At 44.2% G+C, this 26,167-nt stretch overlaps 3 protein-coding genes across 3 annotated transcripts in view; 2 read left to right on the top strand and 1 right to left on the bottom strand.

Annotated features, from left to right (window-relative positions):
- Positions 1 to 720: 720 nt before the first annotated feature.
- Positions 721 to 3,936, bottom strand: NUDT1 (nudix hydrolase 1; the record flags this gene model as incomplete). Its single annotated transcript, XM_080353882.1, has 3 exons — positions 721 to 997; positions 1,175 to 1,320; positions 3,785 to 3,936. The coding sequence occupies 3 exons, from the start codon at positions 3,934 to 3,936 to the stop codon at positions 825 to 827; spliced, it is 471 nt and encodes a 156-aa protein (XP_080210008.1). The 3' UTR covers positions 721 to 824.
- A 1,756-nt stretch (positions 3,937 to 5,692) lies between these two features.
- Positions 5,693 to 7,136, top strand: MRM2 (mitochondrial rRNA methyltransferase 2; the record flags this gene model as incomplete). The annotated part of the gene is made up of 2 exons (XM_080353943.1): positions 5,693 to 6,014; positions 6,712 to 7,136. The coding sequence occupies 2 exons, from the start codon at positions 5,693 to 5,695 to the stop codon at positions 7,134 to 7,136; spliced, it is 747 nt and encodes a 248-aa protein (XP_080210069.1).
- A 2,438-nt stretch (positions 7,137 to 9,574) lies between these two features.
- The window catches only part of MAD1L1 (mitotic arrest deficient 1 like 1), a 366,427-nt gene continuing 349,834 nt past the window's right edge, over positions 9,575 to 26,167 (top strand). The window contains exons 1-9 of the mRNA XM_080353821.1: positions 9,575 to 9,718; positions 10,054 to 10,207; positions 11,389 to 11,529; positions 13,309 to 13,488; positions 14,880 to 15,004; positions 15,679 to 15,760; positions 16,965 to 17,095; positions 18,337 to 18,451; positions 19,386 to 19,447. Of these exons, the coding sequence (XP_080209947.1) occupies positions 10,058 to 10,207; positions 11,389 to 11,529; positions 13,309 to 13,488; positions 14,880 to 15,004; positions 15,679 to 15,760; positions 16,965 to 17,095; positions 18,337 to 18,451; positions 19,386 to 19,447 (986 nt within the window). The 5' untranslated portion in view covers positions 9,575 to 9,718; positions 10,054 to 10,057. The remainder of the gene's footprint in view (positions 9,719 to 10,053; positions 10,208 to 11,388; positions 11,530 to 13,308; positions 13,489 to 14,879; positions 15,005 to 15,678; positions 15,761 to 16,964; positions 17,096 to 18,336; positions 18,452 to 19,385; positions 19,448 to 26,167) is intronic.

Below are 26,167 nucleotides of genomic sequence, written 5' to 3'. Positions count from 1 at the left end.
CTTCAGCTGGAGAATTCCAAAGGGATCTCTAGCTAAACTTCTCAAAAGGTTTCCCCAGTGCTGGTCAAGCCTCACCTTGTCCCAGGATGTAACAGCGAATAGGGAACTGTATAGAAACTGCCATCGAGAAGGTACTTAATGCTGCATCACAGTCCACTTAACGTTTCTATGAAAGGAAGCCAACTCCTGAAAGGCCCTTAAACAGCCTAGAAGCTAATGAGATGTTTACAACACAACCACACATGCTTTCACTAAAAAGTATTTTTAATACTTTAAAAACATTTCCAGCTACAAGGAAAAAGCCTAAAGAATCAGCCACCTGCTAAGAGAAGGATTAACACTCAGGTTTTAATAGATCATTTAACTACTGAACTATACCACAGCCAGGGACTTCTCTTGAAAGCCTGGCAAGCATTCAGCCTCGTGCGCGATGTGACCCACCCTGCGCAGCCTCTTGTGCAAAGACAACGAAGTCGTGCTGCTCGTCCCGGGATTTTGATCCAGCTTCAAGAAGTTCCAGCAAGCAACCGCATTTTGCCGAAAATTGTAGCTCGTGCTGCCAGGCGCCAGCGCTTGCGTAAGTACAACGGAGTTGTGTTTGCACAAGAGCCATCACCCAATGGCAGAGACCCAGCAGGGCATGGAAAAATCTTGTTACTTTTATTTCTGCTCTAAGAAAACCCCTCATTTTCCTCACCTCCCCATGACCTTGCAAATATGTCTCCTTTGCTGGAGAGCTGAGAAACAAGACCCTTCTCAGAAGCACTGATGGTGTTGTAGCACAATGTGGGCAGCAGCGCGTGGGTTGAATGCTTTTCGTTTCCTCAGACTTCCTCCACTTCTTCCAGGGTGTGCTCCAGGATAGTGTCTTGTCCCTGGAACTTAAAATAGCCACGAAACAACTTTTTCTGAAACAGCAGAGGAAACCAATAGATATCGTCTGGCCACATGTGATTGAATGGCACCTCATCCATCTGAAACCACTGTGGACGCATTTCTGGTGGGAGAAAACAAAAGAACTTTGCGTAAGACTTTCTCTTGTGGGTTTTTTTGCTGCCTAGACTTTGAGTATCTGTCAACAAGCAGCTTCCCCGCTGCCTCCCTCCCCAAAGGGCTTCTGGCATGAATAGTGCTGCGTTTCTTTAAATACCTCCTTCTGTCCCTCCCCACCTACCATCGCTTTCTATGGGCTCTCCATGAAAATGATCTGCTCGGAAGATGTGAACTTCCATGAGTTCAGAGTTGCCAACAAATTCAAATGTGATCTGACCCATCTTCTGCAAGGTGTCCACAGTCAGTCCGCTCTCCTCCAGGACCTCCCTGCACCAAAAGGAGATTTCTTTACCAGAAAGCAAGGAGTTGAAGAACAAAAAAACCAGCCATTAGTATTACTTGCACACTCAGCACACTCCCAGTGAACCAAAGGTGAGAGCTGCGCCTGTAAAACGGAGCAGGGCGTAGGCAGCAAAGCAGCATTCGGGCTGTTTGTACCACAGCGGGGCCGTGTCAGACTGGCTCATGTGTTATTTCAGGCTCCTAAAGGAAAATAGTCTGTGTTGGCAGAGGAAGGTTCGGGAAAACTGATTATTTCGTATGCACTCCTTGCAACGTGATCTATTCTGTGATCAGTTAGAAGCGGGCTGACATATGACTGTGGCTGGATGTGCTTTAAGAACTTGGAGACAGACTTAAGCAAAAGGCTTTGCCAAATTCAAGCTAAAGCTTTTAGAATTGCAGGGAAGCAGGTAATAAATACTGTAAGTTCTGAGGCCAACTGAAGCTTATTTAAATAACGCTACTCACACAGGACGTTAGAAATACCATCTCCCAGTCAAATGCCTTATAAAAAGCACAAAGCAATTGTGTAAATGTTCCACTTCTGCTCCTTGGAAGTGCATTTAGCATAACGACAGGCTGGAAGGCAAGACTTTTAAGAGCACTTAGAGGGACTTGCCAGGCAGCTCTTTTCCATGCATCGCGGTGCATGGCTCCTTGAAGCGCGTTCAATTACTTGCTCTGTTTGTGCTATGCACTTAGGGCTTTTTTAATTTTTACCTGCCTCTAGAAGAATCAGCACAGCTTGAAGTTGGCCATGGTTTCTCTAATGTACAAAAACAAGGAATGCTTTGAAACCATATATCTTCCGTTGAGGTTAATAATTAATGTAGCTGCGTATTTAGCAGTAACTTAATTTTAAAATGTAATGGAAATGATCATTAAGGCTCCAGCTTCCCTTGGCATCAATTTCATGAATCCCATCCTTCAAAATTATACTCCAACTTGATATCTTAGCTAATGTTAGTTTATCTTCCTGAGAAACTATGCCTAAAATAGAGGCAGTCTTCCAGCAACGACGCTAAAAGCCTCATTTTACAGGCTGTGATAATTGAACAACAAAGCGCAACACTCGTATGGTTCTCTAAGCAATTTGTCTGTCAGCCGTTTGGCTCTGTATGTAGTATGGGAAACATTACAGGTAGCAAACTACAAATAACGAACTAGCTAAATGCTCCTCTTACAACATGTGCCGCTGAAGAGCCGGAGGTGCCCTGGTGCTCAAGGGAATGTGTACCCAGTGCAGTATGGAAATCTTACTGATTCAGGAAACTTCTGTTCATGTTTCAGCTTAATATTTAACTATGTGTGCCGTGATGACACTTCACACACTTTACCCCACAGTCAGCGGCAACATAAGCCTGGCAAACGGCGGCCGATTTAACCAACAAAACTGATCTCCCTCCCTCCGCTCAGAGATGATAAACTATACAAAAAGCCAGGATGTGAGCGGCAGGTATGGTAATGCTGTGCACTGCTGGGTGCACATCTGCATAGAGAACTCTCCTGGATTATCTCGCCGCAGAACCCGGGCAGTTGCGCTGGCACAGCTGAGGAGACGGTTCAGGGCAAAAGCTGTTGGGTGGCTGTTGAATAAACCTACACGGAACTTCCTGCAGGTGTGAGGGCAATTTTGGGCATATGTCAAAGTGAGGAGATGGCAAACAGTGGCTTTGTATCAGCAACATTCATGTAAAGAATAAGGCATCTAATTTTTAGAGGGGTTTAGCAACTCAGCTGTGATCTGCCATTTCCTTTCAATGACTAGACAGAAGAATTAACTTCAAGAAACCAGTACTAATGGCTTCAAAAATGGTACTATACCTCTATACTGATGAAATTCAATTCCCTAGCTCAGCATTAGGGCTTAAAAATGCCACCATGAAGTCAAATAATAAATTTCCATAGTGCCTTTCATAAGGGACCCCTGACAACTTCTACTATTTTGTCACTACATTTTCATGCAGTACTAAAAATGCTACTGGAAAATAGCTTCAAAATTTAAACAATAAGCAGTACAATGGCATAAATTGTAATCCTGCTATACAGCCAAAATTAAACTCTACGTGTTTCTGAACAGTGCAAGAACTTCTGTCCACCACTAGCAGACTAAAGTCTCGGTTTAGATCAGAGTCCAAGAGGTGGGAAGGAGGAAACTCGGTAACTTCCAGTTTCTCATTAACTGGATGCCAGTTAAAGATTTGCAGATAACAGGTAACGAACGAGGAACAATCCCACTTCCTTGTACACGTGGCCGATGCTGCATCTCCTGTGGAGTGGGTGATTTTCTCTGCTCAGAGCTGGCTCACAGCTGCACTGCTGGGTAGGTAACACACCCATTCTGAAGGCATTCTGACCAGCCGAGCAGGTCACTCTACCTGCAGCCCACCACAAAGGGTCTGACACCCCCACAGCCCAACCTGCGCCCCAACACCCACTCTGGGCTCACCTGCGAGCGGCCTCCTCGATGCTCTCCCCTGGCTGCACCTTCCCCCCGAAGCCGTTCCACATCCCGGCTCCGAACCCGCGCTTCTTCATGCCCAGGAGGACACGGGGCGGCTGCACCACCAGGACCAGGGTGAAGAGCTTGGTCGTGAACATGGCTGCTGTGGGCAAGAGGAAGACACACTGCACCAGGGCTCCCGGCAGTGCTCGGGTGGGAGGCCAGGCTGCTTCCCGGCCTGGGGGCAGCGAGACAAAACCTGGACTTGCTTCACAGGCCCAGGCAGCCCTGATGCCCCCAGCCCCCCTCCCGGAATGCCCGGTCCTGCCATCCCCAGCCCAAACCCTTGAGTCCCCAGTGCCCTCTTCTCACAGAACTACTTCAGTTGGAAGAGACCCTCAGCAGCATCAAGTCCAACCATAACCCAACTCCAGCACTAAGCCATGTCTAAAAGGACCTTGTCTAAACGCCTTTTAAACACCTCCAGGAATGGTGACTCCACCACTGCCCTGGGCAGCCTGTTCAATGCCCGACAGCCCTTTCTGTTAAGAAATCTTTCCTGATATCCAATCTAAACCTCCCCTGGTTCAACTTGAGGCCATATCTTCTCATCCTACCATTTGCTGCTGGGGAGAAGAGACCAACCCCTCCATGCTCCGAGCTCCTTTCAGGCAGTTCAGCCAGTGACCAGCTCTCCCCTCAGCTCCTGTTCTCCAGCTGAACCCCCAGCTCCCTCAGCCGCTCCCATCACACTTGAGCTCCAGCCCCTCAGCAGCTTCGTCACCTTCTCTGCGCTCTCTCCAGTATTTCAACGTCCTTCTTACCATGAGGGACCAAAACCGAGCACACTATTCGAGGTGGGGTCTCACCAGCACCGAGCACAGTGGCACAATCGCTCCTCTAGTCCCGCTGGCCACACCAGCCCTGGTACAAGCCAGGATGCTGTTGGCCTTTCTGCCCACCTGGGCACACACTGGTTGTCAATCAACACCCCCAGACCCCTTTCTGCCAGGCAGTTTCTCTAACACTCCCCACTGACCCCTGCTCCCCTGCCCCCTCAGCACTCCCTCCCCGAGTCCTGACCCCCCTTCCCAAACCCTTGTCCCCTCAGAGCCCCCTCCCCAAGCCCCTCACCTCCTTCTCCAAACCCTTAACCCCCACCCAGCACCGCTTCCCCAAACCCTCACTCCAGCGCCAGCCCCCGCGGCCTTGCCTCAACAGCCCCAATTTCGCGCCCACCGCCGTGTCCCCCGCCAGCAGCAGCTCGGCCCGGCTCTTCCCGTGCCGCCGCCGCTCCGCTCCGTTCTGGTCCCGCCCCGGCAGCCGCGCGGGGCGGTAGGAGGGCCGGGCTGAGGCGCTGTCATGGCGTGGGCGGGACGCGCCGCCGCCGCCGGGGACAGGTCGGTGGCGAGGCCGCTGAGGAGGGCTCGGCGCCGGGCTGGGGGTGCTGCGGGGTGTCCCCGGCGCGGTGCTGGGTTGGTCCCGCCGCCTCAAGTTTCCTCAGGAATGGGGCGCGGGGGTTCGTTGGGTGGGAGGCGGTGGCGGCGCCCGTGGCTGTCAGCGTGTTCCCCCAGGGACACAGGACACGTTCCTCTGAGGGGAGCGCGGGGCAGGGAGGCCGCACCGCTCGTGTTCCCCGTGGCGGCTCCAGCCCCCTGAGCAGCCCGGGCCCGGCCGGGTCACTCTGACACGTCCCAACGGGCCTCACATGCGAGCGCCAGCGCTGTGTGGGTGTGGGACGCCATTCCTGCCTTCGCTGGGAGACCGCTGTCCAAAACACATCCCTTTTCCTTGGGGTTGGACCAGATCACTGAAGGTGCCAAGGGACCTCAAATCTGAGAGCTTTTTATTGAGCCTGGTGAGGTGGGGGGGCTGTAGTCGAGGCCAGAATGAATCGCTGTAGAGAATTCTGAAATGCATGGTGGTCACGCACTAACTGATAACTCACCCGTCTCCCTGGGCAGCTGCCGGCATTTGGTGAGCAAATGTCTCCACAGCACGGCGCGGTTTCTGAAGAAAACTGGAGCTGAGCGCTGGTGGTTGCAGCGGCATGTGAAGGATCCCTTTGTCAAGGCGGCGAAGCGGCAGCATTACCGCTGCCGAAGCGCCTTCAAGTTACTGGAAATCGATGACAAGCTTCGTATTCTTCGTCCAGGACTTTGTGTTCTTGACTGCGGAGCTGCACCTGGCGCTTGGAGCCAGGTTGCTGTGGAGAGGGTCAATGCCTTAGGTACCGGTAAGTGCACGTTTTGGGCAGGCAAGGTGGGAATGTTGCTCATCTTGAAGCATGTGAGAAAACTGAGCTGAGCTGGTGGCGCCGTGGGGAGGGGACACGGGTGCTGGGAAACACCAGGGTCGCTGATACAAGCATGAAGGTGTGTGCCTACATGACAGTGAAAGTCTTCGTATCTTCCAGAGGAATAACATTTATGAAATCAAAACTTACCATGAGGTGCTACTGTAGGTGTAACAAAGTGTTCTGGTTGACTGTGTTGTGGAGAGGATCGCTTCATCCAGTTCTGAAATTTGTGCGGCCTCCAGCAGCTAATCTGGCTTTTCTGTATTTTTATTTTCCTTCTTGAAAAACATTAGTAACCACTGTGTAGGGTTTATGTGTTTCAAGCCATTAATATTTACAAAATAAAGTATTGTCATCAGTACTATTCAGGATTTCTGGACTGTCAGCCTTCAAATAACAGGAGAAAACCCAAGAAAAATACTCCTTACTTAGCCAAAGTAACTGATTTTCATGTCTTGAATGGATTAGCTTAGAGCAAATCGTTCATCCAGATGCACACAGCAAACTAAGGGCAAGAAGAACTGATATGGCAGGTGATATGTTTTTGTTTATTGTCTGGTATGGAGCTAATGCATACGCACGTTGTTTGCAACCATTATGTGTGTTCAGTGTGTCATTCATTCTTATAATCTAGATCCTGCTGTCCCCACTGGCTTTGTCCTTGGCATTGACCTCCTGCGGATTTCTCCTCTGGAAGGAGCGGTTTTCCTGTCGGAGACGGACATTGCAGACCCCAGCACGGTGCGCGCAATTCAGAGTCTGCTTCCCGCAGAGAAGGTGGACGTTATCCTGAGCGACATGGCGCCGAACGCAACAGGCATTAAAGAACTGGATCATCAGAAGCTGATCAACCTCTGTTTAGGCCTCCTGAATCTGTCCCAAAGTATTTTAAAGCCAAAAGGAACAATGCTCTGTAAATTCTGGGATGGACGCGAGTCCCATCTTCTACAAAACAGACTGAAGGAGCAGTTCCAGGATGTGAGAACTATAAAGCCTCAGGCCAGTCGGAAGGACTCCGCTGAATCTTATTATTTGGCAAGACTGTACAAAGGGAAATGAACTGCTGATGGTCGAACGGGTGATCGGACATTGATTGGAAATCTGAATTTGGTGTGTATTTAAAGAAAAATCCCACCATTAAGACCCCTAACTTGAACCATTTCTTTGTTGAGAACAATTTGGGAAAACCTGCTATGATTCTTTCAAAATACATCATGCTTTTCAAATACAAAAATAAACCAGAGTGGTGTCCTACTGAGTTTATCCACTAATTATACAAGCAGAGACGTCCAATCTAACTTCTCACCTGTGGAGAAAACAGTTGGGAATGGAGAGGAGTAATCTGAAAGGCAACCTCTGGGGCTGCAGTAATGGAAATGAAAATAAAGCTGTGATTATATGAAGTTTTTAATGTGTGCTTGAAAATCATTGTGCTACTGATGGCATTGTATTTGAGACTAACCATAAAGACAATTGTCAGAATGAGAGGAAACAGCGAGGGGAGTTTGAGCCAATTTATTGCCTCTTCATCTTTCTTAAAAGCTGGTGCAATTTATTAGCACATGTGAAAACAGACAATGGCTTCGTGCATGTCAGGATCTGCATCGTCATGTACGATCAGCCGTTCAGGACGCACGACCGTGGCTCTGGAATATTCAGCCTGATGGCTCTACTGCCTTTTCTAAAGACACAGGTTATATTTAGAAATTGCTACGTCATTGTACTCATAAATCCAGTAAATGGCAGTAAGGCAGGGTCATTGCTACTGAAAAGATAATTTCCCCTATGTTTCTGGTATTGTTTTATATTTGACCAATGGTGTATCTTAGGTGAAATGACAAGATGTTCCTTGGATCCCAGACAGGCAGAGTTACTGATTGAATTGCTAGAATTCTGTTTGCAAAACTAAATTTAGCCGCTGCCTTATCAGGAAGTGACAACTTTTACATTTAATAGTACTTTAATCAGGCTGACTGTGGCATGAGTTATAAGAGCGGCTGCTAGCACTGGCCAAGGCTTCCAGATCTTTCTCATGAACATCTTATTTGGAATTGCTGACAGAATCATCGAATTTTAAGTACTTCAAAACTTCCCCATCTGGATCTCCATGCTGGTGTGCATTAAAGTGTTAGCTCAGCTGCCTGACCTGGGGAGCGGGGTGTTCTTGTGCATTTGGGGAGGAAAAGCACTGATGACACTGTGCTTTTCAAAAAATTCGATTACCTGCAGTTTGCAACAGGGACTGGGGCGAGCAGGGCGCTGGCCCAGCGTGGGCTGATCCCTGCTGCTCCTCCCGCTGCGCTGGGGCAGGAGTTGTCGCAGCTCTGCTCGGGGACGGAGCGGTTTTGGGGGGGTGGGTTGCAGGGGAGGGGCTGAGCTCGAGTGCGTTTCGCACCGAGGCGGTGCATTACGGTACCGTGCGGTGCATTACGGTACCGTGCGGTGCATTACGGTACCGTGCGGCGCGGCGGGCTTGCGCGCCTAGTCCCATCGTTACGGCGGCTCGGGCCGCTGTTATCGCGAGAGCTGGGCGCGAGTTCCCGTGAGATCTCGTCGCCGGGGCGAGGAGGGAGATCCAAGCGGGCGCGGGTGAGTGAGGGCGGCAGGGAGGCCGCCGGTTCCGCCCAGCTCGGCGCTCCCACCCCGCTCCACCGCTTGACTGTTCGCGCCCGGCCGAGCCCGGCGGCGTGGGAGCGGGGCAGAGAGGCTGTGCCCCAGTTCCTCCCACCCCAGGGCGGCCGCTCGCCGCCCCCGAGGCGGGGCCGGGCTGTGGGCGCTGCGGGGCCGCGCTCCCTCCCGGCGCCCTGGGCAGGGGGTCTATGAGGGGGAACTTGGCCGCGGGGCTGTGCGGGCAGGGGGTCCCGTATCCCCTGCAGGAGCCTGGGCCGGGGGCTGGTCCGCAGCGGGGGCGGCGTGTGCGGATCCTCGGAACGCTTGGAGCTGCCCTTGGTTTCAAAGCAGCCTTGGCGGAGCACGGCACCTGTTGCCAGGGCTCTGTGGTACCGAAGTACTTATTTCGAATAAACGTTTTCAGTTGGGTTGAAGAGAAGCTGCTGAACTGCCTACTGTGATTAAGCTACAAAAGATGTACCCATCATTAACCAATTGACGTGATAAGTGCTTTCTGACCACCTGCAAAACGAGGGAATATTTTTCAAGTTTTAGATCCTTCTGCATGACAAGAGGGAGACAGGAGACACATTGTTTAGAAGCAGAGTGCTTAGTTTTTATTTAACTAATAATTAATAGATGTGAGTAATGAACTAAACAATTGTAACTAATATCACCAATTATTTCTTAGTATAGATGTATTGTACGTCAAAATTTTCAAAAATATTAGTGTATATGTAATAATTATGTGAATATAAGCAACACAAGAGCATCCAGTCTTTGGAGCATGCATGGAGAATGATCCCCAGTGTTCCACAGCACTGATAAAATAAAGAATGCTACTTAACAGTATAATTCACTCTGCTCTTAAGTTTATTTCTTTGTTTCAGTTGGCGAGCCAGCCAGGAGACCCCACTGTGCCCGGCTGCAGGGCCCATTGAGTCAAGGATTCTCTTGGGTACCTCTGGAGATTTCTCTGCAGAGACTCCTCATCTCAATTGGATTGCTGCGGGGACAGACAAGGACTCCTGGTAAGACAGCATTCTTTTCAAAAAAAAAAAAAGAAAAGAAAAGGTGGGACCGATTGAGTGGTTGTGAACTATCCATAAGTCATATGCAGGATAGCGTATACCAGGTTGCTAGCACCTTGAAGGTATGCTCTAGGTGCTGTGGAGTGGTTTGTGTGGAAAACTAACTTTGCTGTTGAGTTTATTTCTTGGTTTCAGGGTTTTGGCTGACTGGTTTCCTGTGTGCTTCCCTTACGTCTCCTCTTTGTGAATTATATAAATCCAAAGAATAACCATTGTGTTACTCTGGGAGTGCGTGATCCTGAATGTTTTGCTGATTACTTTCTGTGTTTCTCCAGAGCCATGGAGGACTTGGAAAATAATACCACTGTCTTCTCCACCCTGAGATCCCTCAACAACTTCATTTCACAGCGCATGGAGGGGGTGTCTGGGCTGGCCACACCGGGATCGTCTCAAAGCTCCTTGCAGATGCAGTACCAGCAGAGGGTGCAGGTGAGGTGTCCTCAGCTTGGCGATGCCCGCAGCATCACTTCAGTGTGCTTGAAGACTCCTTTTGATTCCAGGAATCAGGATTGATTTAATTAAGATCTGACCATTCTTTCTAAAATTGATATTCATGCAAGCTCGATAATGGAAGCTTGCTTTTGGTGAACATTCTACAATCTTTAAATTTGTTTAAAGGGTCAGACATATTTATTTGTTTTGTAGAAATCTAAGAAAGGTCCTTTGAATTTTTTCTCTGCTTGTTATATCAGTATAGCACCTCAGGAAATTAAATTGCAAGTGGTTTTCATATTGCTGAACAAAGGAGCTTTATATCTATTAATATTTTTTTAGTAAGTCATTTTTTACCTTTTTTTTTTTCACTATCTTCCTCAAAGTTTCTTTGCCTGGACACATACAGGACACTTGCATTGTGCTATGGCGTTGGTGTGCTAACCACTTGCGCTTGCTTTTCTGCTTCTGTTCGTATTCACATGTGTGGGGATTTTTTTAGTGTTGTTTTTTCTTTATTTTGTCACTTTTTCCTTTAAGCTGCCTTGTGCTCATAAAGCATGGAGTAAGTTGACAACTTGGATCATAAGGACTGTTTATTAGGCTGGGATGAAGTTTCAGTGTTCTGTATCTTAATATAATTTCTATTTCAGTCTCTAAGTGTAAAAGAAACTTGTTTTCCTTTTAATGTAAATCCACTTTGCATTTGGAATGTTGACAAAAATGGATGGGTTTCTGTCTGTGGTGTATCTCTGGTTACAGGGATGGTTAGAGGAGACTCTTTCTGGTTAGGGAGTCTTCATTAGCTATAAGTTCGATGTACATTACTTAGATGTGAGGTATACTAATAATATTGTCTGTGCTCCAAGGTAACTTGAATGAAAAAATGAAGTATAACATTGTAGCAGGTTGTAGAAAAGTTATTTTGCTCAGTAGTTGAATTTAATGGGGAGAATGATCTCTGCTTCTGGGTTAGCTGCTGTTACTTTTATGAGGCCTGGGGGCTTCATCATTAACCTGCAGCTAGTGGGAGAAATACCACAAACATGGTGATAGTTCCCTTGTAATTTGTAAATGGTATGCAAGTATCATCCAAAGAGTACAGGGTGGGATAAAATGATGTTATTGCAATGCTGTTAATGGTGTTTAACATCCCTTTTCACACATGAACCGGCCAGTTGGAGGAACAAGCTGGGCAGATCCACTCCAAATCCCAGCTCCTGCAGGTGGAACGAGAGAAGATGCAGATGGAGCTGAGCCACAAACGAGCTCGCATTGAGCTAGAGAAGGCAGCTACTACCAATGCCAGAAACTATGAGGTAAGTGTGACGGTTGCAGATGGTTCGATGTCATAGGCCTAGTCACAACACATGTAGTGCAGCTGCGCTGGTGTTTTGGTTTGGATCAGGGATGTGCTCTTGACTTCCTACGTGCTGTGCTTTGATTTGCGGTCGTGTGTCCAGAATGTATATGGTCAAGTTTTTTTGGGTGAAACTAAACTGGAAGATACAGTCCAGGAGCAAGCCGAGCATTGTCCAGCTGCTAATGGGCACTGTCTTCAGGGCCAGACTGCAGCAAATCAGTAGTAGATGTTCCCGCTGTGCATTTACTGCATTTGCACGGACTGCAGGTGTGGTGGAGGTGTGGGTGGCAAGTTCCCAGCACCAGCTGTTTCGCTCTATGGATCCTCTTGCTGTGCATTGCACTGACTTGCTAATGTACACAAGTGTGCGAACCTCAAAGCCTTGTTGACAAACTGATGATCTGATTACTGGATTCTGTTATTTTAGCACTGAAGTTGTCATGGGTAGCATTAACAAAAGGGATTTGTTATTTGTTTCTCCCAGAAGTATTTAAGTGTTTTTACTCCCGGATGAATTTAAACTTCTGCTGGCGCAATTGCAAGCACTTAGTCTGTGTGACTGTAATTAATTGGAATGGCAGCAGTGCCAAACCTGCACTGTCACACAAGAGAGCTTGCACTGATAAAACAGTGAGCCTTACTCAGGGGCTAATATCTTTTATTGGTTTCTGGTTTTATGCCTGCATATGTTTGCTTAACCGTGTTACTGAAGTAAGTAGTAGATCTGTGGGTTTTGTGCAGTAATAAAGGTCTCATATGTGACTGATTATTTAAAAAGAAATCTTTAAAAAATAATAAGCGTGTTTTGTATTTTACAAGGGTGCTTGGTGATGGATTTAGTGTGTTGTTATGAAATAGTGAGTCAGTGACTGAATTCTTCGTTCATGTGAAGTCAGGTGGTGTGGGATTAAGCCAGGAGGAGGACAAACTGGAATGTAGCTGAGTCAGTCACAGAAACCCTTGAAATACTGGTACATAAAAAGGGAGCAGCACTAATCCAGTACTGTGGTAATTACCCTGCTCAGATTCTGTGATTTTTTTGAGTCATGTGGATAAAGGTTTTAGGAACCTCACATCGCTTTGCATAATCCTTGCTTACTATGTAAATCCGTGTCTCGATTTGCTTTGATTAGCAAAGCAATTTGCTACACCTTTTTTCAATAACTGTTAATCAATTTGTGCTAGGAATAAACTGAAATAGTGTATGGAAGATTGTCAGAGTGCAAAAATATTTATTGTATTCATTGATCATACTGTGCATTTAAACCCCGTTTCTTTTCTATTAAATAGCCTTATACAATTTCCAGAAGTTGCAGAGGGAAGTTTGTCTTATTAACCCAGTTATTGAGATCTGGGTTTCTGGTCTATTTGCTTTGTATGGGTCAGCTTTAAATTGGAGCATCAAATGTTCTCATCTTTGATCTGCTGGAGAGTGTGCAGTGGGGTCTGTGCAGCCATGTCTGCATTCTCATATTCACGTGTCAGTCTAAGAGATTTGGAAGACTGTCTCTAAATTTTCCAGCTCCGTTGCCCTGGGTAGTCCCTTGACATTGAGTTGCTACTAGTAAGATTTTTGCCCTTAGCAAAGGCTAAAGCTGCGATCTGAGTAGCGCCGCTTCGTGACGATGCCTTGGTGACCACAGTAATGAGGAGTGGAGACCGGAGGAACAAAAATGGCTTCGCCTTTGCGCTACTTTCTTCTTACATCTCTTTGCATTTTCTTTTTCTTTGCAAGCGAGAAGCTGACCGTAACCAGGAGCTGCTCACACGCATCAAGCAATATCAGGAAAGGGAAACAGAAGCTGAAAATAAACTGAAAGAACAAATGGAGATGAACAAATCCTATAAGAAGAGCATGGAGACGATGAGTAAGAAGCTGCAAGAGAAGGAGAGCAAACTAGCTGAAGCTAATGAAGTAAGAACAGTCATTTTTAATCCGTTCATAGCTTCAGGTGACTTTGCAGTTCTTGTCAATAGAAAATGCCCTCTTTGATTAAAAAAAAAAATTGGAATAACTGTGTTTGTTATCTAGAAATGAATAAGCTGTGGTGGTATGTGTTTTTTCTGTCAAAATTTATAACTAAATCAAGTCCAGACACAAGTGAGCAGGTCAGAAGATGTTACTGTATTAATTACCAATGAGAAGACATTTTTTGGACAGGTTGATATGGAGAATTAAAAAAGTGCAAGGCAACATAGAGCATTTAGGTTTAGAAATCAGGTTACACGACACAGTAAAGAAAGGGGAAACAATGCAAGAGATAAGATGGGAGGATGCTCAGGGAAGCAGAAGGAACTGTAGAGTGGATGAAACCAAAGTTATGTACGAAGTATGTTTTGCCGAAGTGTCTTAAATGCCTACATGTTCCACGGTGGAGAGAATGATTGGATAAGACTTTCAGTTCTTTTGGACGAACAGACCATCTTTTCAACTCTCAGCCTTTTCAGAAATCATTATGTTTAAATTCAGCCAGTTCATTTGTAACTTTTCTGTTTAACTTGGTTTCCTGTGCCGGTTGTGGATCAACAACCACTATGTCCTTCAGCCTTCCTCCTGCCTTGGTGTCACTGGAAGAGTATCTATGTGATGCAGCAGGTCAACAGATTCAATGTGCCAGTTATCGGTGATTAAAAACAGGGAGACAGTGATGGCACATGAAACTAAACTCACATATGAAATGCATGCAGCAGTTCTATTTCTGTGTTCATTTTATTTCCATATCTATCTGTATCAAGATGAGAACCCTATGTGTCTCTCTGTCTAGAAAGCACCCTAAGGATGTAATGTTCTGAGATGTTTTCTCTTTTTCTGTGTTAAAGGGAGCTGAGTAATGGCGGTTTGAAACAAATGCTCAAGTTTTTCTTTAGAGTTAAGGCATTTGGAACAAAATTTTACAAACCACTGGCCTCTGCTTTTGAGGGAAGCATAATACTTCAGGTATTTGGTTGAGAGAAACCCAGACAAAATATATTTGGAATGGCTGTGGGATAATTATTTTTAATATATATATATCTATACTTGTATCATCATCTAGCTTTGAAGATTGATATTTTTCATGCTAGTTTGAGGTCACCCACTTAATAGGGAATGGAAATGAGAATTTGGGTGACAGATGAAAGCGACTAAATGATTGTCTCTTGCCTTTGTTTTTGCAGTGAGTTTGCAGGTTTGTAGGAGTTTGGGTTGTTTCTAGATTCAGTGTTTGTACTTTTTAGTTGGATATGATTTCTGTCTATCATCATCCATAATGTCCAGCTTGGAGACTCATAGCCTTGTGTGTTTATTCTTTCTTTCCATTAATTCAGACAATCACAATATTAAAAGGGAAAATATCAGAGCTGCAATGGAATATAATGAATCAAGAGATGCAGATGACAAGCCAAGACTCTCAGAAGCAGGAGCTGATGGAACAGCTGGATGTTCAACATAAGTAAGCAGGGGATGAATGACTGTAGGGAGAAAAAGGCAAACAGAACTTCAGTCTTCTGCAGCTGTTGTCACTCAGGAAACTTTAAACAGCGTTTGATTTCTGCTCTTCAAAGCGGTTCTTTGATCTGGATGTGCAGGTTATAACCGTTGTTTGAAACTAGCTCTGAGGTGCAATTTAATTGTACCTTGAGAAAAAAAATGCTTGAGTTTGAAATCTCAGCGATGTCTCATGTTCGTGGTGGAGAGTTAACAGAAGGCATGTGGGTGGGAAAGGCTTATCTGAACTTTATAGATGGAACAGAACAAAAATATCAAGCCATAAATTATAGTTGAGGGGTAGTTGAAAGATATGGTTGTGTTTTTCCTTGCTTACTAAGTTCAGCTCTTGCGAAGGTGCTGATTATTTGCTGTGAGTGTGTATTTGTTGGTTTCAGAGTGAAAGTCACTTGATTTTTGGGTATTTCTTAAGATATATCTTTTAATTAAAATGAGTATTTTTGTCTCTGAGTTGGAGGGGATGGTATGAGTGTGAAACTCAGAGACAATTTTCTATAACAGTACGGTATACCTTGTTAGTGGTGTTTGAAAATGTTTGTCAGAGATGGTTCTGCATGTGGGTTTTTTCTTGTATGTGATTCCTGAGTGCTAAATGTCTTTTGTGTCTACATCTGATAGAAAATGGCAAGAAGCTAGTCAGCAAATCCAGACGTTGCAAGCAGGCCAGTCCCTCCTGGCAGAATATGAACAGAAGATTAAGGTAAGAAACTCTGTGGCTTGTATAAAGCTTTAGTGTTTAATTTCTTCCATGGAAGAATAGAACTGTTTTCTTTTGAAAATGACTGTTGCAGAAATAAAAGGTCTGTTTGTCATATAAGAATCTGATCTGGTGGCCAGCAAGAGCTGAAGTTGGCTAAATTCAGTTGGATGGACCAGGCTACCTACAAGTGGCTTTAAACATGACATTTTACCTTTGTTGTGCAAACTGATTGGAAAAACAATCCACCCGCACTTTCTCTGTAGAGAAGTGATTTATATCTTTACACAGAGCTCTGGAGGATTTCTCCATTTGATCCTGTGGCAGAGCCCAGTTCATCAGCCTTCTAGAGCAATCTTTTTTCCGCATGGTGGAGGATGAACCTAGCAGCTGGGCTTGCTTTTTTGCTTCCCAGAATATCCTTCCTCTGGAGTTGAGTTTAGCTCTTGTAAGAAGTGCAAGTGCTTGCAAAACTTTTGAAACCACACTGACTTAGATGTGAGTATAGAGATGCTTTCTGTCCTTTCAAATATGTAGGTTGGTAGGAGTGTATATTTTTCACTGTCATATCATGCCAGCTGAGGTAAATGTGGAGAGTTACTTTGGTTTGGGCAGATGCTGCTGGTGGCCGTGCCTGTGGTTGGTGTCAAGTAAAGCTCCACTGAGAGCCAACCTCATTGCCAGTTCTGTGAGTGGGAGAAGACACTTCCTCCGGCAGTCAGAGCCAGAAAGGAAAGGCTGGGAAACAAGAGATCAGACTGCAATACAGCTCTAAATCAGGTTTTTTGTTTTCCTTTTAGGAAATTGCAACATCTACTATAATGCTAAAATACACAGTTGTGTTTCTTTTCATTCCAACTTCTTGCTGACCATCCAAGTGCCCCTCTCTACACTTCATTGACAGAGGAATAGAGGACAAGAAAAATCACAGATTTGGTTTAATCAGTAGCAGGTGCTTTTAATCACTGAGAGATCTTTTTTTGCTATGAACTTAGGGTGATCAGGTGTGGAGAAGAGGCCAGCCCAGGTGCTATAAGAGAAATGAGTCATCTGTGCTCTAAGGAATGGATTGGATCAGATGACCCACTGAGTTCCATTCTGACTTAATTCAAGTCATTGATTCGACTTCAAAAAGTACGATGGAGAAGTAGCTCTTATGAGTTCCATGTTAATCATTGGTGTCCTCTTGTCATCCTGTGTTTTCCAGGACCTGGAGCAGAAGCTCTCCCAGCAGGAACATGATGCTGTAATTGTCAAGAACATGAAAGCAGAATTGGCCCGTTTCCCAAAAATGGAGCGGGAATTGCGCCAGCTCAGGGAGGAAAATGCCTACTTCAGGTGAAAGAACGGTCCGGTTGTTGAGAAGGATTATCTTCTCTTCTTCTGTATCTGCTGTAATTGCATTATAGGTACTTTCAAAGCCCTCTATTGGGCTTCCATATGGAAAACCTTAGAAGAAAGTTTAAATATGTCATATACATACTGCGTATGAATTGAGCAGTGTTGTGATGGTTATTAGGTGAGAGGATGTGACAAGATGTAGGTGAATCTTCCTGAGCACAGTGATTGCGAATTGATTGTTCTGGATGCTGATACCAACTTGTTAGAACAAAATTCAGTTATTAAAGACAGTGATGAACTCTGTCCAGGTTTGGGGAAGAAATCCTTGTGGAGAGAAGAGACGGCTGAGCATTTCTCTAATAACTGTTTCTGCTTAGTTATTGTTACCGCTATTTTAAAGGCTTGTTGTTCCAGCATGATGTTTGGAAAGTCTTCTGTTTAAATTTCTAAAGAATTCTAAGATAGCCCTTGGCAGAATAGACTTTCTGGGTATCTGAAGTGGCAATTAGTTTGGAAAATTAAACTCCTGTGTCCAATGAAATAGCTTGCCTTAAATATTTTTTTTTAGAGTAAACTTAATTTCCATATTTTGGTGGGTTTTTTTTAAAGCGTAAATTACTTGAGTGATCTTGCCAGCTTTTTCTTATTCTAAAATTCAATCTGCCTTGGTTTTGTTCTTGTTAGTGTTTCATTATAATTTAAAATTATGTATCTTGTAATCTTTTCTCATGCTTGTTTTTGTACGCAGAAACACATATCAAGAGATTAGAGGTCATTCTTTTGAACTAGTTTTATCTCCCCCTTACACGTGTCTGTTAAACTCGAGCCAAGCAGTGTCAGTGCTTTCAGGTGTCACCGAGCGCTCACAACGCCCGAGCGTCCACCGCTTGCTGTGTTCCAGCCCTGTGCTCGGCCTGGCTGAAGAGCGGAGGTGGGAGTCTCGCCCCTCCTGCTGTTTTGCCAATCAATAAAACAAATACAAAGCATCACCTTGTTTGGACATAATTAGGACAGCACTTAGTGGAAAAAAATCAGTTCAATAAAGCTGCATTTTAATCTTTTTAAATTTGTTTTTGTTAAGTAACTTTGCAGTGAAGGTTGTAGAAGTGAGTCAGTTGAATGTCATGGTGTCTGTTCAATGTCGTATGATTCTCTTGTAAATCCATGTGTGTCTGAAAGTTTGTGAGAGCGAATCGAGTTGCATGGCTCTTCAATTGCTGTCTCTCCTTTCACCACAGGGAAATGAAAGAAAACAACGGGTTGCTTAAAGAGGAGGTAGAAGGTCTGCAAAGAAAACTGGAACGCTATGAGAAAGTCCAAGCACAGCTAGTGACCGTTGAATTGGAAAATGAGGTGAGGTGCTGGAAGTATTTGGTGGATGAGCAGCATAGCGGGTTTCCTCTGCTACCTGGCCTGTCTTTTAGGCTCTTCTATATTGTGTTAATTGAGATATGATACCTATTTTAATTAACTGGTTTGAACTAGGCATTTCCAAACTTTAATGTCAGCATAAAGGAAGCTATGGCAATGAAGGTGAAAAAGACAACATGATGTCTGCTGTTCAGCTGGAGATTTTTGTCTAAACGACAGTCTCATCATGGTGTCTTTTCTGGCCTTGCTGTCTGTCTTTTGACTTTCTTTTGCTGGAAATGCTTTTTTTGGCATTAAGCTCTGCCTCGACATGGTGTTGCCACATGGTGTGGTAAAGACCTTGATACACTTGGGTTGCTCCCAGCGCTAGCAGGACCAGAATGTGATCTCAAACAAATAAAATTGTCTTGCTTCCATCCGGATCTGTATCGGGCATACAGTGAGTTGTCAAGAGATTCACCTAAACATGTAAACTTGTTGATCTGCAGAACTCTACTGGTGTGTGATCAGGTTTAGGTGATACTGTCTGGTATTGACTGAAAGTGAAAAGCTATAGGAGGAACTGGAAGAGGAGAAACGGGCACTTTGGCAGCTACAGAACTGGTATTGAGGATGCAGCTTTTCTCCTCTGCTGCTGAGAATCTGGTCTGCCGAGGTCTGGCACAGTGATGGTCACTCACAGGGTTAGATAATCGATAGTGCTGAAGTGTAGCATGAGCTCTGTGTGTCACAGAGCTGCGGTGACAGGGCTGGAGAAGGACAACCCAAGAAGTGCTAGATAGGAAGACAGTGGAATACATAGGAGGAAAAGGAAAGATGCTGAGTTTGAATGGAGAATCATGAGAAAACAGTGTGGAAAATGAGCTGTTAGAACGTTTGTCTGTATGTCTAACTCTTCTTTTGGTCTCTATTGTAGAAACTTCTGGGAAAACTAAAAAGCTGGGAGAAACTGGACCAGAGCACTGGCTTGAATATCAGGTATGTGCTCACAGCTCTGGAGGGAGGTAAAACTTCAATCTCTTTCCTCTTAATCATCTCCTCTCTGAAGTGTGGTGGTCATGTATTCTTGTTATTTCTTCTTCATGTGAAAGCTCCTCCAGTACCTTTTATTATATATGAGAACTGTAAGATACACATTCGTACAAAGTATCTTTGGGAACTAAGAAATGTTTTTCACCAACTCAATTTGACCAATGTGTCTGAGGCCAAGATTCAGAATGGAGTTCTTTGAACTCGTATAGCTACATTCATGTTTAGTTAGAGATTCTGCTAGCTTAACAAGGGACCTTTTCAGAACTTTAGGATATGTCCAGAGAAGAAAAAATGTATGTTACTTCTAACAAATGGTGGTAAATGTGATTTCTTTGAAATCTGGATATCAAAATAAACTGCCAGATTGTGTTATTGTGACTTTTCTTCCCTAAAGCAGCTGAAGAACAGTTTTAATTTAGTTATTTTATCTAACAAGAGAAATGGAATATACTTTTATTTCTTATAAAAGGGGGAAAACATACCCCCTCAGATTTGTGGCACTGGCTGGTCTCCTCGTGTACTGTTACTTAACTCTTTCTGACATCTGGAGCACTGAACAGATTTTTTTAAGACCTCTGAGACGTATGTGGTAAAAATCAGGGCTGGAAATGGTGCGTCTGATGGTCATTTTCTTCCACTGCAGAAGGTTTTCTGTGTAGCTGTGAGGCGTTGCTTTATTTCCTCTAAATATTTACATTGTTGTTACCCCAGAAGCAGAGATGCTGTCTTGGTATGAGCATTATAGTACAGTTCACCTTGCGTATTGGATCCAGGCCGGAGCTGCAATGTGAACTACAGAACATAATTTCGCCAGTTGTTTCTCTGTGCACACTGCTGCTGTTGTTTGGAAGTTGGAGTGTTTGGATATTCCCGTGTGGTTTGGGTACATTACTGCTTCATGGGAAAAATACTTGTGTTCAACCTGGGAAAGCCTCTTCGTTTTCTCAGTGTTTGGTGTTTAATGAGGATAATGAACATTTCCAGAGGCATGCTAGTAGGCAGCATGCTTGAGATTCTCTGCTTTATCTGCCGAGGATACATACATTTAGATGAAGTTACAATTGTGCTAAATCTCCTATGGCAAGGAATGGACAGAAATAGTATGAATCCTTTTCACAAAACCTGTTCTATCAGATGCGGAGCAGAAGCTTTTCACTTACCTCAAGCTGTTAAAGGTTTAATGAGGTAATTTCACAGTGGGAGAGAAATGGAACCAAGTGATTCTGCCCATTGAAGTCTAATAACTCCTTCATTTAAAATCAGAATATGCGCTGTAAAGTGTTAGGGTTTTGATTGGGCCATATTGTTTAGTGCTATTAATGGTGTCTTCTCATACAGAAAAGCGAATTGCTCTTGAGAAAAATCATCTTTTGCATGCAATTGTAGCAGGTCGAACTGGATGATTCCCCCTCCCTTTTTTTTCCCCATTGCTCAGACTTCTTACAGCATGAATTTACATTCATTTTTGGTCAGGAATATGAAGATGACGAGAGATCCTTGTCCTAGGCAGGTTCCTGGAGTATGCTGTTGGTGCAAGTTGGAGAAGAGTTAATTGCTTATCTCACAGTAGAAGAAAATAGGAACGACTTGGATGGTTGTCCCAAAGAGCCAGAGCAACAACACTAATTGCTAATAACTAGATAAGCAAGGAAAAAGGGAATGAATTAGGATTTCTCATCTTTTCTTATCACATTCTTCGTTGGTACAGAGAATATAAGGGAAGTGCATACAGCGGGTGGTGTTTTAGGAGAGGATGGTTTTTCATTTCCTCCAGCACTTCCACAGGGCTTGTTCTGTGTCTGCTCTCGGTGGTTTCTGTTCACTGATTGCCTGGTCCCAGCAGGCACTTTGTCAGATTGGCTCATGATCAGACCTATGAGTGTAATTTCGAGTATAATTTTATGTAATAACACTTGGAAAGGAGGTGCAGCTTTCAGGAGTGCAGCGGTAATCCTGCTGGTTTTGTACTGGTCTCTTTTTGGTAACGCTAAGTGTTTATAATGCTTCACCTTTTGGGGGGAAACAAGTTCATTAACAGTTTATTCAAAGGCTAATCTTATGTTTGCTGGTTCTGGAACCTGCTTGTAAGCTCCTGGGTTTTCCTCTTGTTCTCAAACTACAGAAACCAAGGCAGCTTTAGCTCTAGAGCGTGTTGGTGTGTTCGTGTTGCTGTTGTGCAGTGTTCTTTCCTGAATCTGCTTTTGGTATTGTGCCTGCCCTATAGAAATGGTATATAATGTGCTCATAAGCTGCACCGTACCCAGATGATACAATAATACGCACCATAGTTATGTGTAGTTCATATATACATGTTATGAATCTACATAATCTTTTTTGTGTTCAATTATATGTCCTTTCAATGTCTCGATCTTCTTGCTGCCTACTTTCTCATGTAATTGGCTCTGACTTTTGTCTTGGATGTAATTTTGTCTTGTAGGTATTTTTGTATGTTATTGTTATGCTGCCAGGGATTTTCATACATTGGTGTCGTTCTGACTCGATATTTCTGCTGCAGGTTTTGGTTTCAACAGTAGCAAGAAAAACCACTTGGTTTTGAAATTCTTGTTTTGAGAGTAGAAAATCTTATTTATTTTGGAGTTTACTCTCTTTGAGAAGTATATTAATGTAGGACTATTGTAGGACTTTGAGAAAACAAGTGTCTTGTACTCTGTCTCTGCGGGATGTGCTGATATAGTTTGTATTTCTTCACAATACAATATTTGTGTTAATGAGTTGTTTACCATCTTCACTGAAGAACCACATTCATCACGACAGACTTAGTTGTTTTTTCAGAGTTAGACTATTAGCTCAGAGATATTTTCGAGGTGGTTTCTTGTCTGCCATGAAACAACGTGTATTTTAATGGAAAAATCTCTGTGGAAGGTTGTGTGGGAGCGGTGGATGGTTTATGTGGGTGACAATGTGCAAAACCATCCACGAGATGGCATCCGGCCTCCTGCTGCGGGAGAGCGCGGGGCTGCTGCAGCCCGCCCGGCTCAGCCGGGCTCGTAACAGCTGTTCATTGTTGCTATTAAACCTTTGAAATTCCATTGAATGTTACCTGTGTGCAACCACTTTCTCCTTGTCCAGTACTTTGGGTGGTAACTTGATAAGACAAAGATTTGTGCACGTTTCTCTAACGGCATACAGAGTAAAGTGTTTTGTCCAACCAGCGCTGTAAACTTCATATTTACATCACACATTCTTCATTTTGTCTTGTTTCATAGGAATTCTTCAAAGCCTGTTGGGGTTGTCTTTTTAATCTCCTCCTAGCCCAAGCCTTAGAATTGCATCCTTGAGAGCAGCATCCTTATTGTTCTGACTTGCCCTTCTGTGGCACATAGGAGATGCCCAAATGAAAAACGAGGGTTCACGTTCTGTGTGCTTTAAATCTAAATCAAGCTTTTTAATGCTGCGTGTCTACATTTGGCTGGTGTTGCCTTTGTCCTCTAATGAATTAGTCAGGTCATTTTTGCTGAGCATAAACAGATGCACCCCGGAGTACTGAATGATTCAAAATGATGTGAATCAGGTATGTTTTAAAGATGAGGCAGTAAGTCAGATGCTGATGGTCCTTGATAGCAGCTGACAAGGATTAATGTTAAATTTGTCTCTGTATTTATCCATAAGGGTCAGAAGATTGGAAGACTGAAGTTTTGCTGAAAAATTATACATATTTGTGCAGACAGACAGGTGGACCACAAGCATTGGCTTCCAAGGAGTTTTAGTCCAAGCATTTATTTCAAAGAGAGAATAGATAGTAATGTGTCATTTTGTGTGTGTGTCTTTGTTTGATTGGTTTCATTTTGTGGTTTTTGTTTGTTTGTAGTGGGTTTGTGTTTGTTTTTAATTGGATGTACTGACTACATGAAGGTTGTATTTTCGCCTGCTGGGGTCTAAGATCTTTATATACACAGCAGAATTATTTTATATCAGTAACAGATTTTTGATGTTAGATTAATCAAGGATTGGAAGGCGATAAAATATATCGATAATGACCCATTTACATAGGTCTTTCGTTTCTTGGAGCACCATCTTCTGTTGTAGATAGTACTGGTGTTTGTGTGTAGAAGATAAAGCAAAAGGTTTTGTTTGTATTGCTTTTCAGAATCACTGTCTTCCTTTCCATGCCCATCACAGGAAGCAATGGAGAGATCAGCTGTCCTTTTCTGAAGGGCTGTGGAACACAGTGTGGAAATTAAAGGTGAAGTTGATGTATCAGAAGGAAAAAGCAGTGTGCTTGGACTCTACTGTGTTGCTCAGAGGCTCCAGTTGCGGTCTTGAATGTTTCAGAGTCACATCTCATTGTGGTTATGCCGGAGGGCAGGTCTCAGCCCCTGATACCTGCCGCATGAGGTTGAGCCGGGGGCACTCCGAGCTTTAATGAAGCTGAGGTTTGGGGAGTACCTACAGTTGTCCTTCAGCTTGCAAGGGTAAATTTAGTTGGCGTCAGTGACGATATTGCGTTAAGCTGGTGTAGCTGTTTTGCATGCTTGCTGTCCAGGCCTGTACAGAGAAGTGCAGATTCGACAGGATTTCGGGCCAGTGCTCAAGGACCGTTTTCCCTGCGCGGAGCCCGCCAGCTGCAGGCGGCAGACACTGCTCTGCTGACCTGTCGCCTGGAGCCAAAGACGTGAACCTGGTAATGCTGACCTGGTTTTCTTTCGGAAACATCTGCAGGCTGGCTGGCTGACAAATCTCGGGGACTGGCTTCCTGCAGTGTCTGAGCCCAATTAAGAAGAGGAGATAGTGTGAATGTGTATGCATTTCCTCTCTAAGAAAGGGTTTAATTAAGTGGCAAGCATCTCTATTTAGTACAGTGGTTAGCACAGTTGTAATTTGTAATTACACAGGTGCTACGCTCAGTACGGGACGTCCTTCTATGCAGATTCTGCTTTTGGAATTGGGGGGAAGGGAGTAGAAAGGGAGGGAGAAGGGAATCAAATTTCTTGATTCTGCATTTAGTGGTGGATTAGTGCTCTTTTTTTCAATGAATGGGAGAGAAGGGAGAATATTGGAGTTCTCTACGTTCCTTTTTGATTCTTGATTAACTATGCTTAGCTACTCTGCACTCTCTTCCATCCAAGGCATTGAATATCTTTGCAGTAGTGAATGAAGCTCATAATCTTCTCCTTTCTCACAAGGTAGTAATTTACCTTTCTCTGAATGTCCATTATGAATAAGTGGTTACTGGTTTAAAAAAGAATCTGTTGACAGCTATACAAAGCAGTGCATGTTGAAATAATTTCGATTGCTCATATGCATTTCTGGATACTTAATTAACTGCAGCCAATCAAGACAACACTGGGGGTTACTGTTGCTAGTTCCAGTAATGCCATCATTCTGGCATGATCGCTCCATAGTGAAGCAAGTATTTTTATTGGAATAGCCTATTGTAGCCCACTCAACTTTTGTCACCAAGCAAGAAATGGATCCAATTAGAAGTGTTTGATGCTGTCCATAGCTGTGCTGCTGACCTGAACTTCAGTGCTGATTTCTGAATGGTTTATGGAGGTTTGGGTTGGCTAGTGGTAGCCCATGCTTTAGAGCTAAGCCCTTAACTGGAGTAGAAAGTTAGAATTAGCATAGTATGAGAATATTGAACCTTCATTTTGTACATTTAAGTGTTCTGTAAAGAATTGTAATTTATGATCTGTGAACATACTGACAGTTGCATGAGTGCTGCTGACAAGGTTCCCAGTGGAAAACAAGCTGTCTTGTCACAGTGGGGATTCCCAGGGCACCCCAAAGGGCGATAAACACTACACAGGGGGAAACACTAATTAAAAAAACCCAGACACCCCAAACAAGCAGAAAACAAACCAACCCCAACAAAACAAAAGAGAAAAAGAAGCGCTGCGTACTAGAACAACTTCTCTGGTTCTGAGGTCTCCCCTTGCCTCCCACAAGGATTATCTGCTCTTGTCCTGAACAGGCACAGCACTACATTTTACAGTGATAGTTCGCAGCCTGGTGTCAAATCTGTGCTTTAGCCAGTTTAATCTTCTGCCATTCTCATGATGTTGATCCACTTAATATGGCAACCATCTGCACCTCTTTTCACAGATTTCTTAAAATACCATAGGTCTATTCCTGCCAATATTTCACTGAAATGCTGGGCAAAGCTTCCTGCCATAGAATTTTCCTATCAGATATTAATTTTCTCCAAAAATGCCGTACTTCTCTCTCATGTTCAAAAATATTAGTCTTCTTTCTGCTTTGCCTTTCATGCTTTTATTTCCATTTGAATAGATCAGAGTAATAAGTCTTGAGGCTGAAGGAAGGGCAGGAATAGTGTAGAACATAATGGCTGAGCACCTGACGGCGAGGCGGGCTGAGGCTGTAATGTAGAATCAGGAAATCAGAGTCAGAAGTAAGCAAGTTCACATCAAAAATATGTCTGTCCTCGCTTTGCATTTCAAAGCTCTGGGAACAGTTACAGCAACTGCCTTTCCAGGATCACAGCTCTGGCGTTCTGGAGATGGAGGAAACTATTGAACAACAGCTTAGCACACTATCTGTCATCTTTGTTGAAGAATAATTTGAGGAACTTTGGTAGTTCGCCTACAAGAACTGTATGGAGAATAATGGAATCAAAGAAAAGACGATCAACATACTGGGGCAATAAGAACTTTATTTTGGAAGTGAAGATGCCAGTGGAACCTT

The sequence above is a fragment of the Nesoenas mayeri genome (genome assembly GCF_963082525.1).
Source record: "Nesoenas mayeri genome assembly, chromosome: 15".
Taxonomy (NCBI): Eukaryota; Metazoa; Chordata; class Aves; order Columbiformes; family Columbidae; genus Nesoenas; species Nesoenas mayeri.
Note: the sequence above shows the minus strand (reverse complement) of the source record. Positions and strands in the feature narration are given on the sequence as shown.